Source organism: Schizophyllum commune (genome assembly GCF_000143185.2).
Source record: "Schizophyllum commune H4-8 unplaced genomic scaffold SCHCOscaffold_2, whole genome shotgun sequence".
Lineage (NCBI taxonomy): Eukaryota > Fungi > Basidiomycota > Agaricomycetes > Agaricales > Schizophyllaceae > Schizophyllum > Schizophyllum commune.
Genome location: NW_026089539.1, coordinates 799,775 through 819,065, shown reverse-complemented (window position 1 = coordinate 819,065; position 19,291 = coordinate 799,775). Strand labels below are relative to the sequence as shown.

The 19,291-nt window shown below is 57.3% G+C and overlaps 9 protein-coding genes across 9 annotated transcripts; 5 read left to right on the top strand and 4 right to left on the bottom strand.

The window, feature by feature from the left end:
• The first annotated feature begins 20 nt into the window (after positions 1-20).
• Positions 21-1,926, top strand: SCHCODRAFT_02609793 (pyruvate dehydrogenase). Its single transcript, XM_003037531.2, has 5 exons — positions 21-98; positions 144-286; positions 336-398; positions 446-1,128; positions 1,179-1,926. The coding sequence occupies exons 1-5, from the start codon at positions 65-67 to the stop codon at positions 1,609-1,611; spliced, it is 1,356 nt and encodes a 451-aa protein (XP_003037577.1). The 5' UTR covers positions 21-64; the 3' UTR covers positions 1,612-1,926.
• Positions 1,927-1,988: 62 nt separating this feature from the next.
• Positions 1,989-4,810, top strand: SCHCODRAFT_02609791 (uncharacterized protein). The gene is made up of 8 exons (XM_050344394.1): positions 1,989-2,333; positions 2,386-2,628; positions 2,678-2,803; positions 2,854-2,901; positions 2,956-3,577; positions 3,630-3,786; positions 3,842-4,124; positions 4,185-4,810. Exons 1-8 carry the CDS (start codon positions 2,199-2,201, stop codon positions 4,506-4,508), a joined length of 1,938 nt encoding a protein of 645 aa, XP_050202072.1. The 5' UTR covers positions 1,989-2,198; the 3' UTR covers positions 4,509-4,810.
• Positions 4,811-4,871: 61 nt separating this feature from the next.
• Positions 4,872-5,424, top strand: SCHCODRAFT_02609786 (uncharacterized protein; the record flags this gene model as incomplete). The annotated part of the gene is made up of 4 exons (XM_050344393.1): positions 4,872-4,919; positions 4,973-5,017; positions 5,093-5,241; positions 5,301-5,424. Coding segments are annotated over exons 1-4 (205 nt in total), but the record flags the coding sequence as incomplete, so codon positions are not given.
• A 101-nt stretch (positions 5,425-5,525) lies between these two features.
• SCHCODRAFT_02609784 (glycosyltransferase family 8 protein) lies at positions 5,526-7,099 on the top strand. Its single transcript, XM_050344392.1, has 7 exons — positions 5,526-5,823; positions 5,874-5,898; positions 5,953-6,094; positions 6,149-6,730; positions 6,784-6,882; positions 6,931-7,006; positions 7,062-7,099. The coding sequence occupies exons 1-4, from the start codon at positions 5,570-5,572 to the stop codon at positions 6,631-6,633; spliced, it is 906 nt and encodes a 301-aa protein (XP_050202070.1). The 5' UTR covers positions 5,526-5,569; the 3' UTR covers positions 6,634-6,730; positions 6,784-6,882; positions 6,931-7,006; positions 7,062-7,099.
• On the bottom strand, positions 6,691-8,246 carry SCHCODRAFT_02490488 (peptidase M22, glycoprotease; the record flags this gene model as incomplete). Its single annotated transcript, XM_003038870.1, has 9 exons — positions 6,691-6,730; positions 6,784-6,882; positions 6,931-7,006; positions 7,062-7,196; positions 7,254-7,384; positions 7,446-7,665; positions 7,726-7,827; positions 7,894-8,148; positions 8,204-8,246. The coding sequence occupies 9 exons, from the start codon at positions 8,244-8,246 to the stop codon at positions 6,691-6,693; spliced, it is 1,101 nt and encodes a 366-aa protein (XP_003038916.1).
• A 63-nt stretch (positions 8,247-8,309) lies between these two features.
• SCHCODRAFT_02609778 (uncharacterized protein) lies at positions 8,310-9,994 on the bottom strand. The gene is made up of 4 exons (XM_003038871.3): positions 9,687-9,994; positions 9,330-9,555; positions 9,118-9,269; positions 8,310-9,055 (listed from the first exon to the last, which is right to left on the bottom strand). The coding sequence occupies exons 1-4, from the start codon at positions 9,825-9,827 to the stop codon at positions 8,444-8,446; spliced, it is 1,131 nt and encodes a 376-aa protein (XP_003038917.1). The 5' UTR covers positions 9,828-9,994; the 3' UTR covers positions 8,310-8,443.
• Positions 9,995-10,255: 261 nt separating this feature from the next.
• On the bottom strand, positions 10,256-13,125 carry SCHCODRAFT_02486423 (uncharacterized protein; the record flags this gene model as incomplete). Its single annotated transcript, XM_003038872.2, has 5 exons — positions 10,256-11,239; positions 11,288-11,469; positions 11,520-12,228; positions 12,279-12,434; positions 12,487-13,125. The coding sequence occupies 5 exons, from the start codon at positions 13,123-13,125 to the stop codon at positions 10,256-10,258; spliced, it is 2,670 nt and encodes an 889-aa protein (XP_003038918.1).
• A 1,683-nt stretch (positions 13,126-14,808) lies between these two features.
• SCHCODRAFT_01167403 (uncharacterized protein) lies at positions 14,809-17,156 on the bottom strand (the record flags this gene model as incomplete). Its single annotated transcript, XM_003038873.1, has 7 exons — positions 14,809-15,484; positions 15,530-15,648; positions 15,700-15,872; positions 15,926-16,023; positions 16,117-16,580; positions 16,637-16,762; positions 16,845-17,156. The coding sequence occupies 7 exons, from the start codon at positions 17,154-17,156 to the stop codon at positions 14,809-14,811; spliced, it is 1,968 nt and encodes a 655-aa protein (XP_003038919.1).
• A 446-nt stretch (positions 17,157-17,602) lies between these two features.
• On the top strand, positions 17,603-18,843 carry SCHCODRAFT_02564554 (tetrapyrrole biosynthesis, uroporphyrinogen III synthase). Its single transcript, XM_050343793.1, has 3 exons — positions 17,603-18,007; positions 18,066-18,407; positions 18,466-18,843. The coding sequence occupies exons 1-3, from the start codon at positions 17,737-17,739 to the stop codon at positions 18,726-18,728; spliced, it is 876 nt and encodes a 291-aa protein (XP_050202069.1). The 5' UTR covers positions 17,603-17,736; the 3' UTR covers positions 18,729-18,843.
• Positions 18,844-19,291: the final 448 nt, after the last annotated feature.

Here is a 19,291-nt window from a genome sequence, read left to right as displayed (position 1 = left end):
AGCCGGTCCCTCTTCCGTTTCGCCGCGTCGCGCGAGTTCGAGTTTTCGATCCTGAACCACCACCATGTCCGCCTCCGTTGCCCGCGTTTTCGCAAGACGTGAGTAGTATGCTCTGTCACCGGAAGCCAACTCATATCCCCCAGGTCTCCATGCCTCGTCATACCGCAGGGCGCTGGCGCAATTCAATATGCCCGCCATGAGCCCGACCATGACTGAGGGTGGTATCGCGTCCTGGAAAAAGAAGGAGGGCGAGACCTTCGCGGCGGGTGACGTGCTCCTTGAGATTGTGCGTTGCACGCGATTACCTGCAGGCGGGGCGCTGACGGGAAGTACAGGAAACCGACAAGGCGACAATCGACGTGGAGGCTCAGGACGACGGTGTTCTCGCGAAGATTATCGTGCGTGGTGTGCTCCGCGTGTCAGGACATGATCTAACACTACATAGGTCAACGACGGTGCCAAGGGCGTCAAGGTCGGCGCGCCTATCGCCATCGTCGGTGAGGAGGGTGACGACCTGTCGAAAGCTGCGGACATGGCGAAGGCTGCTGAAGCGCCGGAGCCCCCCAAGAAGGAGGAGAAGGCACCCGAGCCCCCCAAGTCCGAAGCACCCCCTCCCTCCGAGTCCAAGTCTGCCCCGCCGAAGACCGAGTCCAAGGCCGACCTCCCCGCGGGCGACCGCATATTCGCGTCCCCCATCGCGAAGAAGATTGCGCTCGAGAAGGGCATCCCCCTCGCCAAGGTGAAGGGCTCGGGTCCGGAGGGCCGCATCCTGCGTGAGGACGTTGAGAAGTTCAAGCCTGAGGCTGCTGCCAGTGCCCCGGCTGGCGTGTCTGGCGGCGCGCCCGCCGCGTCCCCGGAGGAGTACACGGACACGCCTCTGTCGAACATGCGCCGCGTGATCGGCCAGCGCCTGCTCCAGTCCAAGGTCGAGGTCCCGCACTACTACCTTACCGTCGACATCAACATGGACAAGGTGCTCAAGCTGCGCGAGGTGTTCAACAAGACGCTTGCGGAGAAGGATAAGGGCGCGAAGCTCAGCGTGAACGACTTTGTCGTCAAGGCTGTCGGCTGCGCGCTCGCGGACGTGCCAGAGGCGAACTCGGCGTTCTTCGGTGACTACATCCGGACGTGAGTGGGCAGTGTACATTCATACCAGCTCTTGCTAACTCGTACCACAGATACAAGAAGGCAGACATCTCCGTCGCCGTGGCCACCCCAACCGGCTTGATCACCCCCATCATCAAGGACGTCGGCGGCAAGGGCCTCGCAACCATTTCCGCGGAGGCTAAGTCGCTCGCGAAGAAGGCGCGCGACGGCAAGTTGCAGCCGCAGGAGTACCAGGGCGGCACCTTCACCATCTCGAACCTCGGCATGTTCGACATCTCGCACTTCACCGCGATCATCAACCCGCCGCAGTCGTGCATCCTCGCCGTCGGGTCGACGCAGCCGACGCTCGTGCCTGCGCCGGAGGAGGAGCGCGGGTTCAAGACGGCGAACATCATGAAGGTGACGCTGAGCTCGGACCACAGGACGGTGGACGGCGCGATCGGCGCGCGGTGGTTGTCGGCGTTCAAGGGCTACCTCGAGAACCCCTTGACGTTCATGCTCTAGGGGACTGGTCTCGCGACAACCTCTTTCATCCTCTCGGTCATGGAGTGACTGCTGAGGGCGTAGGGCTGTGAGCCGGTGGTGTGCATGCGCTTCGTCGGTGGGAGTGTACTACGCGATAGTGCGGGTGGTGGCTACGCTAAAAGTACGGGTCAATACATGTGCCAGAGGCGCCTATGGTCTGCGTTTATATCTTAGGATTCACATTTAGATGCTCTTTAGAGGGACGACGCCCGAGTGGGAACAAGACAATAGTTGCAGCTCTCCCTCTGAAGATGATGCCACCCCTCGGCTACTGCTATAGCAATAGAAATTAACCCGGACCGCGTCGCGACGCGTCAATGTCACGTGGATGTGACGGAATCAATCCGTCGCGATGGCGGATGCACAATTGTCGCCAAGTTCGACTCCTTCTTTCCAGCTCATTCTTGCCTTCAGCGTCAATCTCCGCAGTCTCTTTGCGTACTGGGAACGCGTGAAGTATCCGAGGGAGCGCGCAAAAGACTCAAGGGAGCGCTCGAAGCGCGAAAGTCTCGTAATCAGCGACCTCCCCGCTTCCCTCACCGCCTTCCCCGCTTCTCTCGGCGAACATGGCAGCCCCAAGCGCCGCGGACGGCACCGCACTTATGCACCTGCCGACTGTGATGACGCTCCTGCGGGAGATGACGCTGAAGACGCAGGATGCGGAGGCCGTCAAGCAGGAGAATAAGGAGCTTAAGCGGGAGGTGCGTGATGGTAAACCTATGAGTGAAGGGAAGATGTTGATAAACCCTGCAGCTCGAGCGTCTACGCAATGGTCATTCCGTCACAAGTATGGTGGTCCAGTCGAAGTGTGAGGGGGGAAGTATCTCGCAGCCAACCGGTGCATTGAACGCGTCCAATGGACCTGCGCCTCCTCCGGTCAGCTCGTCGAGTTTGGGCGCTGATAGCACGCGTCTTCACGCGCTCGGTATGGCCCAGGAGCGCGGACATGCAGAGTACGAAGAGATGAAGCGCGAACTGGAGGAGTACAAGCAGAAGGTGTGCACATCAACCAAGCATTGACTTCAGTTCTGACGCGTTCGCGAAGTACCACCGCGAATTACATGCGAACGAGGAGCGCGTTCAGCGCGTGGTGAAGTTGGATGCCGATCGCGTTAGGTTGGAGGACGAGGTGAAGCGCCTGCGCGCGGATGCTGAGGGACTGAAGCTGCAGGTGAGTGGAGAAACAGGGTCGCTCAGTATGATGGCTGATTGCCTGTCCAGTTGAAGGGCTTCGAAGACGTTCGCCAGAAGAATGAGGAGCTGAGTAAGGTCAGGATATCCGACAACGACGCGAGATTATATCGCTAACGGTGTTCATCGCAGTCTATCGAAAAGCTCATCCGCGAGAAAGACGCCCTCGTCCTCGAGCTTGCCATCTCCCAGCAAGAGGTCGAGGACCTCGCCCGCCTCACCGACGCCGGCCTCCGCGAGGAGAACGACCGGCTCAAGCACGATCTCAACGCGAAGGACGCTCAGCTCAAGCACTTCCGCGAGCGCATCGAGAGCATGCAGCAGTCCGTGCACCGCAGGCGGGACTCCATGTCATCCACCACCACCGCCCGGCACCGCTCGCAGCCGCCCGTGGGGCGCGTGCCCGCGCCCGACGTCCCTCCGCCTGTCCCCCCGTTACCGCGCCCGGCGAGCATGATGGTCGCGGGGTCGTCGGAGGCGCAGAAGCTGCCGAGGCCGTCGTCGATGTCGGCGATCCCGGGCGTGGTGACGCCGCGGCGGGCGGGGCACCGCTCGACGAAGTCGCAACACTCGCCTGGGAGTATCGTAACGCAGACCCGGACGACGCACGGGCATGGGGCGCGGCCTCTGGCGGATGTGTTGGGGTTTGGGAACGAGCGGGTGAAAGGGAAGGGGAAAGAGAAGGCCGTATCGGTGAAGGAGGAAGACGAGGTTATCGAGATTCCGGACGGCGAGGTGGTGACGCCGACTCAGGGTACGTGGGTTTCCTTGTTCGCTGGGTGGTTTGTGTCGAGCTGATAGCGCAGGACCTCGCAGCGTAATGCCCGAGGAGCGTAGGAAAGCGCTGGACGAGTTTCCGCAGATTGTCGTGGACTTGTCAGAGGAGACGATGCAGCAGAATGCGTTTTCGCGCACGCAACTGCAGTCGGTTCTCGGCGGGAACAAACAGGCGCTCATCGCTAGGTGTGTATTGCGCTATTGTCGCTCAGGCGGATCGCTAACAGAACAGCGTGTACAGAATCGCAGCGGAACGGCGAGGAGACAAGAAGGTGGCAGCGAAGCATGGGGTGGTAGTCTACCTCTGCCCAGGGCTTGAGCTGAATCCCTGGTGTCCGGATACGCCGGGGAAGCATGGGTACATGTTCGTGGGCCTGGGGCAGGATGCGGGCACATTCACGCAGGAGGAGACGTGCCCGCTGTTTGTGACGGTGGCGCCGCAGAGGTGCATGTATATGGGGACGTACCAAGCCAAGCGTGTTCAAGACCTGACGCCTGAGGAATGGTGGGCTATGGACGCGAATGTGCGTATGACCAGGCTCTCAGCGTGCTGTGTTGCTGACGACGCTCATGCTTGCTCCTAGTTCAAGGAAAGCTACGTTCTCGTGACCGCGAAGAAAACGGGACAACCGCAGTCCAGCGCAAAGCAGATCCGCGCGGACTACGACAGCGGCGTCCTCCGCGTACCCTGCGTGCGGCTCATCTGCGTCGGCTTCGAGAACGACTTTGTCCAAGACATCCTCAACGCCCTGCAGCTGCAGCTCCCCACTCCTACCTCCACACCGAGTGCCAAGGTGAGGGGAAAGCGGCGCAGGGACGCGGTCGAAGACGATGACGCCTATGAGGGCGACGTCGGCGAGCCTGTTACCCCTCTCCCTTTGCGCAAATCCCCCCGGAAACACGTATGATATTTCTGCTTTCTCGACTGCTTTCTTGGATCACTGTACATGCCGCGCGTGTTTCGGATTTCTTGTTGATAGCTCTATATACTCTTCCTTCAAGGACTGATTTATGCGTATTTATTCATACCATCGTTTACTCCCTTGCTTTGCGCCTTATCTTACTCACTTACCCCTCTCATATAGTCCTTCTTGCATGTTCTACGTACGTATATGCCTTCTTGACGCTGTATACATCGTCGCCTTGGTGCCGCCCTCGCACAGGCCTGCAACTGTGACTCACAGACGCCACACGCCACCGGAGAGTGCCGGCGCTCGGTGCTCGCCGAAACCTTATTTTCTCTCGCATCCATCAACGAAAAGAATCGATCGCCGCATCACCGTTGCACTCGCGCTCGTCGACCAAAAGACCCCACGATGGTGAGCGGCACGATTGGGAGAATGACCATACCCGTTACTGAACTCGATGTCAGGATTCCTCCTCAAAAGCCCCCGTCAAGCTCGCTAAAGTCATCAAGGTCTATATCAATCCCCCACCCCACCCTACCATCCCCTTCCCCATCACATACCATGAGCGCTGAACACTCCCTCAGGTCCTCGGCCGCACGGGGTCTCGTGGTGGTGTGACGCAGGTGCGCGTCGAGTTCATGGACGACACCTCCCGGTCGATCGTCCGCAACGTCAAGGGCCCGGTCCGTGAGGAGGACATCCTCGCTCTGCTCGAGTCTGAGCGTGAGGCACGGTGCGTACCCGCCATCCACCATCCCCATCGCGCAATCACTGACATCGCCGCCCATCCAGCCGCTTGAGGTGATTGCGCCCCGCTCCTGGCCTGATGCATCCATCTCTTCTACACGTCTCTGTCGCATACACTGTATCGCATATGCTCGAACCATGCCTATGATATGAGCTGCCCACTGCCCCCTTCGTGTGTGATTTGTTCCGCTGAAAGTGCTCTAGTATGAGAACGGAGGCGATAACGTGGAACGCTGCGCCCAACGGGCGCCCCAGATGCCGTATTTGAGGCTATGTCAAATTTCGTGGACTGCCCCTTGCCAGCTGCTATCACCATGGTGCGCGCGTACGCGACGCTGCTCACGAAGGAGGCCTACCTCGCCGGCGTGCTCGTCCTCGAGCAGGGCCTGCGCGCTGTGGGTAGCAAGTACCCCTTAGTGGTGATGGTCACGCCGGCACTTCCCGCCGCCGCCCGCAGGGTCCTCACGAAGCGGGGGATCCCCATGAGGGACATAGAAGGCCTATACCCAGCCGTGGCCAGGCATACCCTCGCTGACGCGCGGTTCGAGGAGACATGGACGAAGCTGAAGTGGGTGATCGGACGACATTATACGCAGGGGGGAATGCTGACAAACGCAGGGTTTTCGAGCTAGAAGAATACGATGTACGCACAAATATCCTGTGCTCAAGCAAGTCAGAAGCTGACTCGCGTGATTAGCGCCTAGTCCTTCTGGACGCAGACATGGCGGTCGTGAAAAACATGGACGATCTGTTTGACATTGATCTACCCGCGGACGAGATCGCCGCCGCGCACGCCTGCGCCTGCAACCCGCGCAAGATACCCCACTATCCCAAAGATTGGTTCGTGCGAACAAGACAATGTTGATCTTCATGAAAGCCTTACCACGGTCACAGGATCCCTGCTAACTGCGCCTTTACGGCTCTCAAACACCCCCTCGACAAGCCCGTGACACCCACGAGCGGTCCCAGACCGTACACGTTGTTGAACTCTGGCACCGTCGTCCTGAATCCCTCCCGCAAACTAGCCGACGCTATTTATGACTTCCTGGCCACCACCCCGCGTATATCGGAATTCAAGTTCCCCGATCAGGACCTCCTCGCCGCTTTCTTCCATGGACGCTGGCGCCCCCTACCTTGGTACTACAACGCGCTGCGGACGTTGCGGACGGTGCACACCAATTGTTGGCGGGACGACATAGTGCGATGCGTGCACTACATACTCACTGGAAAGCCGTGGGAGGTGCCACGCCCGAAGGGCGAGAGCGAAGCGGACCTCTTGGAGAGATGGTGGTGGGGTTACTATGACGCGGTGGCGAAGGAGTTGAGGGAAAAGGATCCAGAGGGATATAACCTCGTTGCGAGGTATGTATCGGGATAGATGCGTAAGGTTACAGGGAGATGGTCTACATACTATACAATTAGGGCAACATTTTTTCTATGCGCGCCATGAGACGTGCACTTCGTCAGTTCGGAACCTTGGAAGTGCGTCAATATACGACTTGAAGTTGGCCAACCTTCGATACGTTACCTCTGCGTGCAGCTGCTCTTGCTCAGCGGCGTTCTCTGGCCCATCCGGAAAGCCAGCAGGCCTGCCTGAGCGATCATGATACCGTTGTCGATGCAGAAGCTGGTCAAATTCGTGAGATCCTGATCCAACCCTGGGCTGATTACGCACCGCTCGTCTGTGGCAAAGACCCTGCCTCCACGCTCTTCAGCCATCGTACCCATCATACCTTGCAGTCGCTCGTTTGCTATGAATCAGATGAGTCATCGTACAAGGGAAACGGGCAGCAAGTGATGACTGACACCCGACACCCCCTACTACAAGCACCTCCTTGCTCCCAATGTGCGCCATCGCGCGCTCAGTGATCTCGACGAGCATCGCAAAAACAGTCTCCTGCAATGAGAAGCACAGATCTGCGGGAGTGATGATGTCGTCGTCTGTAGAAAGCTGGTCAGCATTGATACACCATAGCAGCGCTATGTCGAGAAATTCACCTGGACCGTATTCCTTTCCATCATCGCGGTATCGCTTGTCCGTTGTATACTGCTCGATGGCGGTCAGAATGCCCGAGAAGCTCACATCCATCCCCTTCGTCGTGTACGGCAGCGGGACCAAGCGTTTTCCCCTAAAATTCAGACACGATCAATAAGTCATCGTTCAGTCGTAGCGGCAAGTCAAGCACCCACTTCTTCGCCTCCTGCTCGATGTTATAGCCCGGGAACGGGTCGTTGGGCAAGTTTATCACCCGCGCAAAGCGGTCGAGGCAGTTGCCGACCGCGATGTCAAGCGTCTCGCCGAAGATGCGATAGCACTGGCGTGAGTAGGCAATGACCTGGGTGTTCCCGCCGGAGACATACAGGACGACCGGGTTTTGGGCGCCGGTAATCTCGCGGCCCATCTCAATATCTTGAAGAAGAGCGCCATCATAGGTACAGTTAGGAATGAAGGTAGAGAAAGATCACTCACGGCCAACACAGTGGTTCACACCAACCAAGGGCTTGTCAAAGAGCAACGATAGCGTGCGGGCGACAAGCGCAACAGACTGCAACGGGGCCCCCATTCCTGGACCTGCAGTCCAAATTCAACAGTCAGTCCCTGGCCCCTCTCTAGTGATTCCAGCAGAGATATACTAACCCTGCGTGAAGCATATACAATCGAGCTCGCTCATCAAGACCCCCGCATCACGCAATGAGTCGCGGATGACCTTCAGAGCCCATTCGCGGTGGTGCAGAGCGGTATCCCGGGGCTGGAAGCCCTCGCCAGGCGGTGTAATATATGTGTGTCGTACGTTTGAGAGGACGCTGACGGAGCCATCTTCTGAGTGCTTGATCACGCCAGCACCGATTTTGTTCGCAGAGCCCTCAAGGCCGAGGGCGTAGTAGGGTCGATCTGGTCAGAATTCAGTGATGAGATGCCATGAAGATAATATTGAGCTGGATCATACCTGGGTTCCTCAACGGACATGGCTTGCGGGTGCGTGCAGGCATGATGTTGGTCCAAAGGAAGTTGCGTTCGGAGATTGCCGAGTTTCACTTCACCCTTTCAGATCCCGCTGCGATATCCGCTCTACAGCGTACGAATATCTCATCCTTGGCTGTAGCACATATATCCTCTAAGGACAGCTAGAGAGGAATACACGACAGTCTAGCGCATCTACGTGGGGCCATGACGGTGTCCTAGTTGTTCATAAGCTGGGTTGTTGTCCAGATGGTTCAATACCGTGCACGATCTCGATCCCTAATTCATCGAGAACGCGTATTCCCTCCTGCACCCACGCCCTCACTACACCAGCGTCGTGGAACCACATGCCCTGCCCGTGATCTATGTTGCCTTGCACAGATGATTCAGACTCGCCAGCCTTCAGTCCATCGGTTCTTGCAACATGCCCCTCCTTGAACCACTCGGCTACATCTTCCACCTCCTTGAGCTTGTATATGATGCCCACGACAGCAAGCAACGCAGCATCGACGCCCGCGGGAGCGCGTGGATCTGTGGTCCCAGCAGCGACGCTGTCGTGCACGACCTCTGCAGGCGTTGTCGTGTCCAGCGGAGAAGGCGTAGCCGACATCGAGTCAAGAGCTCGAGCAGGCTCGATTACTTCTGTGGCAGGCGGCTCGCGCTTTAATTCGGTTACCGCGACGGCCTGCAGGCGCGAGGACAACGCTTCTGCGTCGTTGGCGTTGTCCGCTTCAGGTGGTGCAGAGCCAGCGATCTTTTTCTTCTTATTCCTATTTCTCTTCTTCTTGCCTCCAGGCGGCGCGGGTTCTGCGACAAGTGCCAGATCTGTAGCGCGTGCCTACGAAGCAGGGACGTTGGCATGCCAGTATAGAAGGAAGGATGAACCACAGGAAATTTTACCTTGAGCGTGTACTCCGGCAAACATAGGTGGTTGAAAGGTTGCAGATGCGCCTTGAGTATGGAATCGTCTACAAGGACCGTTGATTTGCCCGAGTGCTCGGGGATGACTTTCCAGATCTTCGCCAGGTCCTTCGTCGTTGGCGTCTTCTTGACTGTCATGCGCCAATCAGTATCATGCACATCGTCCGCGCACTATAATCAAAATTACTTACAATACTCCTTCTCGCTCAAGCCCAAATCCTTCCGCGTCCACACAGCGCATAGCACATTCCGCGCCTCACCCGGAAAGGCGTGCGAGACCATGCTTTCGATGCTATGTGGCTGAGCTGAGCTCCAGACCATCGCATCAAGCCATGCGCGCGTCGAGGGATGCGTCAAGAACTGCTGAAAAGGCCGCAGAAAGGGCCGGGAGTACACGATGCGTGGAGGGAGCGGGACCTATAGACGCGTGAGCAGGCTAATCAGAAGGAATTAGAAGGGCCGTGGGATAGTAAGGAGACCCCCATGGCTAAATTGGTTTGTTGGGTGAAAAGGAGTGGGTGCGAACGTTGGGTAATTGAGTGACTTACCTTGATCGCTTGCGCACCAGGCGCGAAGGAGATATATGGATCCGAAGGAGGTGGTACGTGCGCACCACGCCCGGCCTTAGAGCGGACAACAAGAGTGCCATTCAGGTCGAGGACCACGAGTTTGCGCGGTGGGGAGGCCATGGCAGGCAGAGCACGAGAAAACTCCCGTCGAAGAAGGATGCGAGGCAGTTGAATACCTATTGATGAATTTAGCCAATGAGAGAAGGTACGGTGCAACATGCGCTCGCGCTGCCGCGGGACGATGAGGGAAGACGGCTAGAGAGAGCTCTCCGGTCGTGATGTTCGACTTCAAGCTGGATGGATTTCGTGTGCGCAGCCCCTACGCGAGTCGGCCATTTCCGAATATCCATGTTCCAAGTTCAAATTCCGCTACCGACAGCAAGGATAAACACAGATGAGCGTAGAGTAGAGCAATGAGCACAGTGTGGTGGTATATGGTACAGATGATCCGGCGATGCAATGAGCACAGTGTGGTGGTATATGGTACAGATGATCCGGCGATGCAATGATGAGCAGTACATGCAAAATGCGTAAGGGGTATAAATATTTCAAGATGCATCCTGCGTCGAGTTCCTCTTCGACAGCCTCCCCGAACTCCTGCCCGAACTCCTCTTCCCCGCCGCAGCGGGCTTCGTGTTGCTCCTGGCGCGCGTCTTCCCACGAGTCACCGGTTGGCTGCCACTGGGACCCGCAGTGCCGGCTTTCGGGGCAGAGGCGTCCGCGCCCGACCGCTTAGCAGAGGCGCGCTTCTTGTCCCTCGCCTCGTCCTCAGCATCCTTCTTGCGCTTGCCAGTCAACTTCTTCGGCGCACCGGTCGCCTGGCCATCAACAGCCTCGGCCGCTGCACCGTCGACCATGGTTGCAACAGGTGCAGCCACGGGCTTCGGGGCAGCTGGCTTCACGATGACCTTGCCGGTGGAGAAGTCGATGTCCGAGAACTGGACGAGCGCGTCCGCGTTGTCCGCAGAGTAGAAGTGCTGACTGATCTCGTCGAAGACCTTCGCCATCGTGTCGTAGATCTGAGCGTTCTTCTCGTAGACGGACTCCGCCAAGCGAGGCGCCTCCGGATCGCCACTGCGAACCTGGGCACCGGTGGGGAGTCGAACGGTTGTGTCATCCTCGACAACCTCGTAAGTCTCGCGAAGGGAGTCAATGAGGCCCGCAAGCTTGGTCATCGGGGAGTTGTCGCCATAAAGGGCCCGAAGGTGAGGAAGAACGATGTTCTCAGCGTTATACGGTTCGGTGAACACGTTGTCGCGTTGCTGGCTGCCGTAGAGGCTGTCAACGAAGATCTGCGACGCGTAGACCTTGGCGGCTTTCAGACGGGGTTCCAGTTCCTCCCACGGCGTACTCTCGAGGATGGCACGGCTGCACCGCCGGTAGGCAAAGTATAGGGCCATCCATAGCACGGACTCGACGTCATGCAAGAAGCTGTACGCGAAGTAGCCGCTGGTCAGGAGTCCCTTGATCTTCTTGTTGCGGAATTGGTGCGCGCGCGCCTGCAACTCGACAGACATAAACAAGCTGGTACCCTGTATCCCATGAGCATGTGAACATACGTATGAGAAAATGATACACACCGTTATGGGATCGTGCTGGCTTGTCCGGGAATAAGCCCTGGCGTACTCAAGGTCTGCGATCTTGGTGATGTACTTCTCCGCCAAGCAGGTGGCCTCGGAGGCGGTGGAGAGCAACTGGAGCATGACGTTCCCCAAGCTCACATCACGGTGCATGTAGCCTGCCCGGCGAAGCATGTCCAGGACTGTGGCAAGGATATCAGCGCAAATATCAGAAGAGATAGGTGCGACTCACTGTACATAAGCTGGTACAACGCAAAGAAGAACTTGGCCGGGTCCTTCACCTGCCACAGATCCTGGCAGTGTTCGAGATAGACAGTACGGCAGTGCTTGCGACCATGAAGGTTCAGCGGTTTCGCAGGCGGCGTTTCCGTCGGTTCCTCGGGGCCAGCGAAAGCGGCACCCTCGCCTCGATTAGCCATCGAGACGGTGGGCTTCTTCGCGGCAGTGCTCTTGGGGTTGAGCTCATTGGCATACTCGTAGACTTCGGCACTTTCGGGGGGAGACGGAACCGCGTCTCGACCGCCCCTGTGATGGACGACGCCGTCGGCGATGATAGTCATGAAGTGCCGCTGTACTTTCTCATACTCCTCCTTCGGTAGCTTGGCCGCCAGATGCTTGAGGATCTCGCGTTGGATCTTCCACTCCTCGCTGGTGAGATCGTCGTCGAAGAGCCAGTAGTCGCGAAGGACATAGTCATGCTCGACGCCGCACTCCACGACCTTGAAGACGCGCATGGCACGGCTGTACAACTCGGCGGCGGGGTTCTCGTGCTCGATCATCACGGTGCGATATATGCGGCGCTTAAATTTGAGATCGATGACCTCAAACTCATAGTGGAGCATGTCGTCCACGACCACGCGACGGACGGTCGGGTCGAAGCCAAGTTGGAAGGGGGTGGCGAATGTCGAGAAGAGAATGAACTGGACGAGCTGCTCCGATGCCTGCGAAGGGGTCAGCTCGCTTGGACGAACGACGAGTAAGAATTACCCACGGTGTGGATATCAAAGCCTTTGGTGACGATGGTGTGCGACCGCGTATGGTACCAGATCCTAGCGGTGGTTCTCTCAATGGTGACAGAGAAATGACACGTCCGACGGATATCGTTGTAGAGCATGTGCTGCGCCGTGTTCAAGGTCTGCTGCTCGTTCTAAGAACAATCGTTAGATTTCGGTCGAGTACAGAGAAGTCCCATGACATACTCGTAAGACGCTCGACTCATCTTCCCACATCTTGAATTCCCAGGTGGCGCCCGAGTCCGCGGTGTAGATGAAGCTGAGTTGTCCGGGAACTGCAGCGGTGTAGTTGTGTGCAGTCCCTGCAGTAGCATTGCGCGGATACGATGACACGCAAAGGTAATTCAACGCGTCAACACGGAATGAGGCGCCCGGGACTTCGGACGCCGTCTGGCAATCGGGACGACAAGCAAAGTCGGTGATCTTCTTGGATGTGGCGTAACGAGCAGGGCATACTTCGGCAGCAGCCGCCAGTACATGCGCGAAGACGACCTCCATATTCTTGAAGTGCTTGTTCTCACCGACAGACACCCGGTCATCGTTGTCGTCCCTGTGCAGGTCTATCCACTCCCCACCGACGATGGCGCGACGATCACGCAGTACGCTCATGATACGCCCCATGGTCTTGCCGGCGACGCGAGCATATTTTTTCGTCTCGACGTATGCCTTGTAGAACTCGTCCACGGGGCATTCGCGAGTGTAGTTGCGCGCGGCACGCAGCTGCATGACGCCGGACTCGTTGGCGTTCTGCTGGGCACGTTGGGAGGGATGCTGAGACCCTGTCTTGCGGGGCGTGTCGGTGTTCTCGAGGAGCTGCGCGTTCATGGTGAGTATGGGCGGATATGAGTGGCGAGCAGGAAGTGGGGGGAGAAGGCAAGAGGGGAGATGAGATCGAACGCATACCTTATTGCAGTTTTCCTATCAACAGAGGTCACGTTATCACTTTGGACAGGCCTCAAGGCGTCGCTGCGCGGTGTTGGTCGGTTTGAGATGACGGTTGGGGTCAAGACGAACAATGGAACGCAATGTGTTTGCCATCACTCCCATCACGGATCACACCGAACAGGCACATGGACACCCTCGACGGGCAAGGTCGATTCCCTTTTTGGTAATGCAGTAATAGATGGCACTGATTACACGCCACCGCGAGGCGAGAACGAGTCAAGGTCAGCCATTTCGATGCTTCGCTCGGGGCCGCTCTGATGGCAAGCAGCACGGCCTCCCTCAGGGTTCACCACAGTTGGCTATTTTTACCTACACGCAGACACCGGGATGCCCGACTGGCTCGTATGCGTTTCTCTGTCCTGGGCTGAATAGCCTCTCCGCATGGGTGCATGGGCCCGGAGATATAGAAAATCCCTCGACGCAGTACATAGCCTCTCTTGATTTGACAGTATGCGAACCCCGAGAGACATGCTACGCAGTATGTTCAGAGTCGTCACCCTTCCGATGGGTCGGTCCGTTCGGTACTGTCATGGTCAATGCCAAGGACCATGGACGCCGCGCCTGAGGTATACAGTGACATACACGGCCAAGGTCTCAGGAAGATAGCCACACTGAACTGAATGCATTCAAGCGACGGCGCATTTGGTCTACCTCATGAAAGTCTCATAAGAACGCATATTCTATGGGAGTGTTGGAAGCGAGAGACTCGGAGTCAATGAGGGCGGCTTATATACTCATATACTCTCTGAAGAGGCCACAGAACAGGTACACGAACAAAGGTATGAAGCGAAACGAACTGAATCCTTCCATTTTACTACTGGAACATGACAGTGTCATTGGAGCCTAGCGCGCTCGAACATGAGCTTCCATCATTTAAGCTGCCACATGACCGTCGTTTCATCCTGCTTCGATGGCGAAACACACATATGTTCTGCCAGAAGGTGGACTTCTTGTGCCCCGGCTCGTCACCAGCAGCTGTCCGACGCTATCGTCCCCCAAATTTACAATCTGATCTCTGATTTACTTGATAGCCAAGCACTTCAACATAACAGACACATCCCGTATTGTCCCCTTAAAATATATTTCTCGGCAGGAAAGTCGTCGTTATAGCGGCACTCATCTCTCAATACCGGGTATGCGAGTATCTCACACATTATTTTGATCAATCATGAATAATCAACGCTCAAGTCTCTGGCTCAGGTAGTGAGATAAGAGAAGAGGGACAAGTTCAAGCAGGTCTGTCAAGCACCCGATATTACGAACGGGACATTCGAAACCACGTGTCTGTCAGGTGAGCATCAATGGTCTCTCGCCGGTACACTACTAGTCCCAGATGCTGACGAACCGTCGAGCCGACTACACTCAGCGTTGCGCCAACAAGCAACCCTCATTCTCTATAAGAATCTACTCTACAGTCTAGATACAAGGGCCTCAGAACACATCCTAGCTTCAAGTCGTTCATGCGTTTCCTCGTCCGGTGCATCCCTCTTCGACAGATCACTCAGGAGTCGCTTGAGTTATTCGCGCTGCACACCGTCCTAGCAGTCACCGAGTTATTGCCGCTCAGTCCCCTGCAGCAGGCACCTTCGCGCAATGCCGCTTGAAGACGCGCCCCTCGTCCCCTGCCTCAACCTCGCCCTCGTCTGTGTTTTTTCGCTTCCCCGTCAGCTTCTTCGGCGCACATCCCACCTTGTCCTGCGGTACCTCGTCACCTCCCTCCGACGCAGCGTCGTCAACCACCGTGACAGGAGGGGCTTCTGGCTCAGCGGGTCTGGACACAATCCCACCCGTGGCGAGGTCGATATCCGAGATTTTGATGAGCGGATCGGAGTCCTCCCCGCCGACGAAGTGCTGGCTGATATCACCGAATATCTGCCGCAACGTCTCGTAGACGCCCGCATGCTGGTGGAAAACGTTGATAGAGAGACGCGGCGCATTGACTTTGTCGTCCTCGAGTTGCGATCGCTCCTCAGGGGTGGCCTTCCTGGAGTTCTCAACAGCCTTGTAGGTAGCGCGAAGGGCTCCTATGGCGTCTATGAGTTTGACGAAGACCGTGTTGTCGCCGTGTAGACGTTTGAGTTTTTCGCCAAGTTTCTGGCAATCGCGAGCGTAGGAGATGAGGTTCTTGCGCTCGACGCTGCCATGGGTGCTGTGTACGAAAATCGTCGCGGAGTAAGCCTCGACGTCCTGCAAGATCTCCCGCATGACCGTCCATTCGGTAGCTTCGAGCACTCGGCGGCTACAACGGCGGATAGCAAAGTAGATGGCCATCCAGATGACTGACTCGACGTCGTGCAGAGGATTGTGCACGAGATAGTGCAGCGTCAGCGTATCTTCTTCCAAGGGACTGGCCCATAGATGTTTCTTCGCCTGCAATTCGACGGCCATGAAGAGGCTCGTTCCCTGGAAACGGTGGATAAGCATACGCTCCAATGTGAGGATTGATACACGTACGACAGTTGGTTCGAGCGTGGACAGACGCTCGTAAGGACGAGCATACTCGAGATCGGCAATCTTCGTAATGTAACGGTCCAAACCCGAAGTCTTCTCATCGAAGAGGTGCAGCATTACATTGCCCATGCTGATGTCGCGATGCAGATAGCCAGCCTCGCGAAACTTGCCCAATACTGCGAGACCGAGGTCAGTAAGATCCACGACGAAAAGGCGGTGTGAGACGCACTGGAGATGAGCTGGCACAAGGCGAAGTAGAACTTCGCCGGATCGTCAACCTTCCATAGATCCTCGCAATACTCATCGTGAACACTGCGGCAGTGCTTTCTGCGATGAAGTTGAGGCCGAATTGGCTGAGGTGGTGTCTCGGGCTCAGGACTAGCTCTTTTGCGAGCGCAAGGAATATTCCCGGCGGCACACTCGTGCGCGACCACATCCTCCGCGACGATAGTCAAGAAATGCCGCCTGAGTGCTTCATATTCACCTGGCTGCATGGAGTCCTTGAGCTGGCCAAGTAGCTCATCCTGGATCTCTGCCTCTCTGCGCGCGTCCTCAGATAACCAGTAATCGCGGAGTGCGACGTAGTGGGTATCCTTGCCCTTGCATGGGAATTGGACGGCCTCGCCGACGCCCCGAACAGCCTTGTCGTCACATCGGACGGCCTTAAAGACGCGCATAGCTCGGGAGTATAGCCCCGCGTCCGGATTCTCGTACTCAATGCCGACGGTTCGATACACGTGGTGTGTTCCGTCGCGATGGGCAACATCGACTTCGTAGTGCAGCTGGCAACCCACGACGACGCGGCGGACAGTCGGGTCGAAACCAAGTTGGTGGGGAGTGGCGAAAGTAGAAAAGAGGATGAGCTGGACGAGTTCTCTGGCGTCCTGCAAAGGAGATGTCAGACGACTTGAACAGAATGACAAAGCATGGGATGGCTCACAGCATGGATGTCGAACCCCTGGGTAACGAAGGTGCCCGACCTCGTATGGCACCAGATCCTGGCAGTGGTTTCCTCGATAGTACACGAGAAATGACACGTGCGACGAAGGTCGTTGTAGAGCATGTGCTGCGCAGTGCTCAGCACATGCTGATCGTTCTTAGAGAGATCATCAGCTTGTAGCTTGCGGGAGGTGAATGCAAGGACATACTCGTCGGACGCTCGACCCGTCATCCCACAACTTGAATCCCCAGGTGACTCCCACATCTGCCGTATAGACGGGAGCTGCCTGCCCTGACGCGGAGGCTTTGCAATTGTGTGCGGAACCTGCCTCAGCCTCGCGCGTATACGTGGCATTGCGAAGGTAGCTTAACGCGTCAACATGGAATAGGGTACCCGGGACGTCCGGCGCGGTTTGGCAGTCGGATCGACACGAGAAATCGGCAGTCTGACTGCAAGGAGCAAAGAGAGTTGGACATGCTTCAGCTGCAGCAGCCAGTACGCGCTCGAAGATGGTCTCCATGTTCTTGAAGTGCTTGTTCTCTCGCCACCCATCGGTTTCGTCTTCATCGTTTTCGTCCTCATTGGTATCGTCCTCATACACTGGCATGTCGGTCCATTGTCCGCTAGAGCGGTCAATAACACCGCGGTCATGCAGTGGTTCCATGATGCACGACATAGCACAGTCGGGGACCCGAGCGTATCCCCTCGTCTCCACGCAGGCCTCGTAGAACTCGACCACGGAACACTCGACGCGGTTACAAGAGGCGAAGAGCTGCATATCGTCAACCAGGTAGCTCAGAAAGCCACAGCGGCGGACGGGGCGAGTCACTGAAGCGGAGTGATTGCCAGCGGAGGGTCGAGGTGAAGGTCAAGCTGCTCTTCGGAAATTAGCTCATTGTCCCCGCAGCGGATCAGTCCGACGACACGTGGGCATCAGGTGAGAAATGCCCAAACGGAGAAATGATGCCTTGCGATACACCATCGCGGGCCCACAAGTTCACTGTCCGTCGGCTTCCTACTGACACCGTCTGACTCCCTCTATCGGTCTATCACCACCTACTTTGTCTGATTCACCACATTTTGATCCTTGACTGCCTCCCATGCCCTCCTCATCAGCCCTCCTCATTCGCGCACCCGACGCCGAGAAGCCCGACCGGTACGAGAGTGCATTCGCAGAGGCAGGATTCGCTGCAGCTTCCGTCGCTGCACTCGATACGGGCTTCGTCAACGATGACAGTCTGGACGCTGCTATCCGCGAGCGGGCGTCCGAGTTTGACGGCGTCATCGTAACGAGCTCACGCGCGTGCGAGGCGTGGAAGCGTTCGGTGCAGCGACTGTATCCGAGCCAGGAGCACTCACCAACAAATGAGAGTGAGTAGTCAAGGTCACAGCTCATAGCTTACGAAGCATGCTGATAGCTCTCACATAGATGGCTGGGCGACCACCCCCTTCTACGCGGTTGGGCGTGCTACTGCCGTCGCGTTACGCACCATCGCTGACTCCCCCGCCGCACCGCGCGACATCCGCGGCGAGGAGTCTGGAACTGGAGAGCAGCTCGCTCGCTTCATTGTCGAGGACATTCGCAAGGATGATGCGGAGCGGGGCCATCCAGCGCGCTTGCTATACCTCACTGGAGACAAGAATCGAGATACTGTGCCCAGCATCCTGACTGAGGCGGGCATCTCGTTCGAGCCGCTGCAAGTGTATGGAACTTGTGGGGCACCGGATTTCGAGCAAAGGCTGGACGAGGCGCTGGCAGATCTTCCGTCAGGTGATTGCTTCGTCAGAAATCAGAGCGATTGTCAGACTGACCCGCACATCTCTTTGAGACACGACAGAGCAATGGGTCGTCTTCTTCGCTCCCTCCTCGACCGACTTCGCCTTGCCGTATCTTCATGAGCGCTTCGAGCTCAGACGAGAGGTTGCCTCATTATCGGGTACACAGAAGGCAGCACGTATCGCCGCCATTGGGCCTATGTCCTCTGAACATATATCTCGCGAACGTCATCTACATGTAGACGCAGTCGCGTCGAAGCCATCCCCTGCACAGCTGGTCGAGGCGATACGTACCGCTGCTGCGATGTCTCCCTAGATACAACATTTCTATTTCCACTTCCTGTATCAACTAATCTCGTACAAACTTGCTGTACCAGTTCTTATGGCACCTAGCTCTGCCATACGATCTCTCGAAGTCACCGCTGGTGAACCCAGAGACGAGTCTGTCCATGCACCGGCGTCCGCCGCTTCCACGCGTCGCGTCTTCGGTGCGAAAATCCGGAATTCGAGTGATCGGCGGGCGCGTCGCGTCGTCAACACTTGTCCTCGACCCGGCATGTCGTCTGCCCTCCTCGCTCGTTCTCTTCGTATCTCAGCATGCGCATGTCCTCGGAGAATAGCCAGCAGGCTTTACTCGTCCGGCCTCTCGGGCTCTGAGGTCGCAAGTCCGAGCGCATCAGCCGCAGACGCAGCAGAGGGAGCCGAAGCGCCTCGCAGGCGACGACGGACAAAGGCGTCTGCGGTTGGGGACGAGGCCCCCAAGAAACCCAAGAAGCGGGGTCGGAAGAAGGACTCCGAGAAGGACCTTACGCCAGAGGAGGAGTACATCGCCGGCAAGGTCGTGCACGGCTACCTCGACCAGATCGCCTCCGCCGGCCC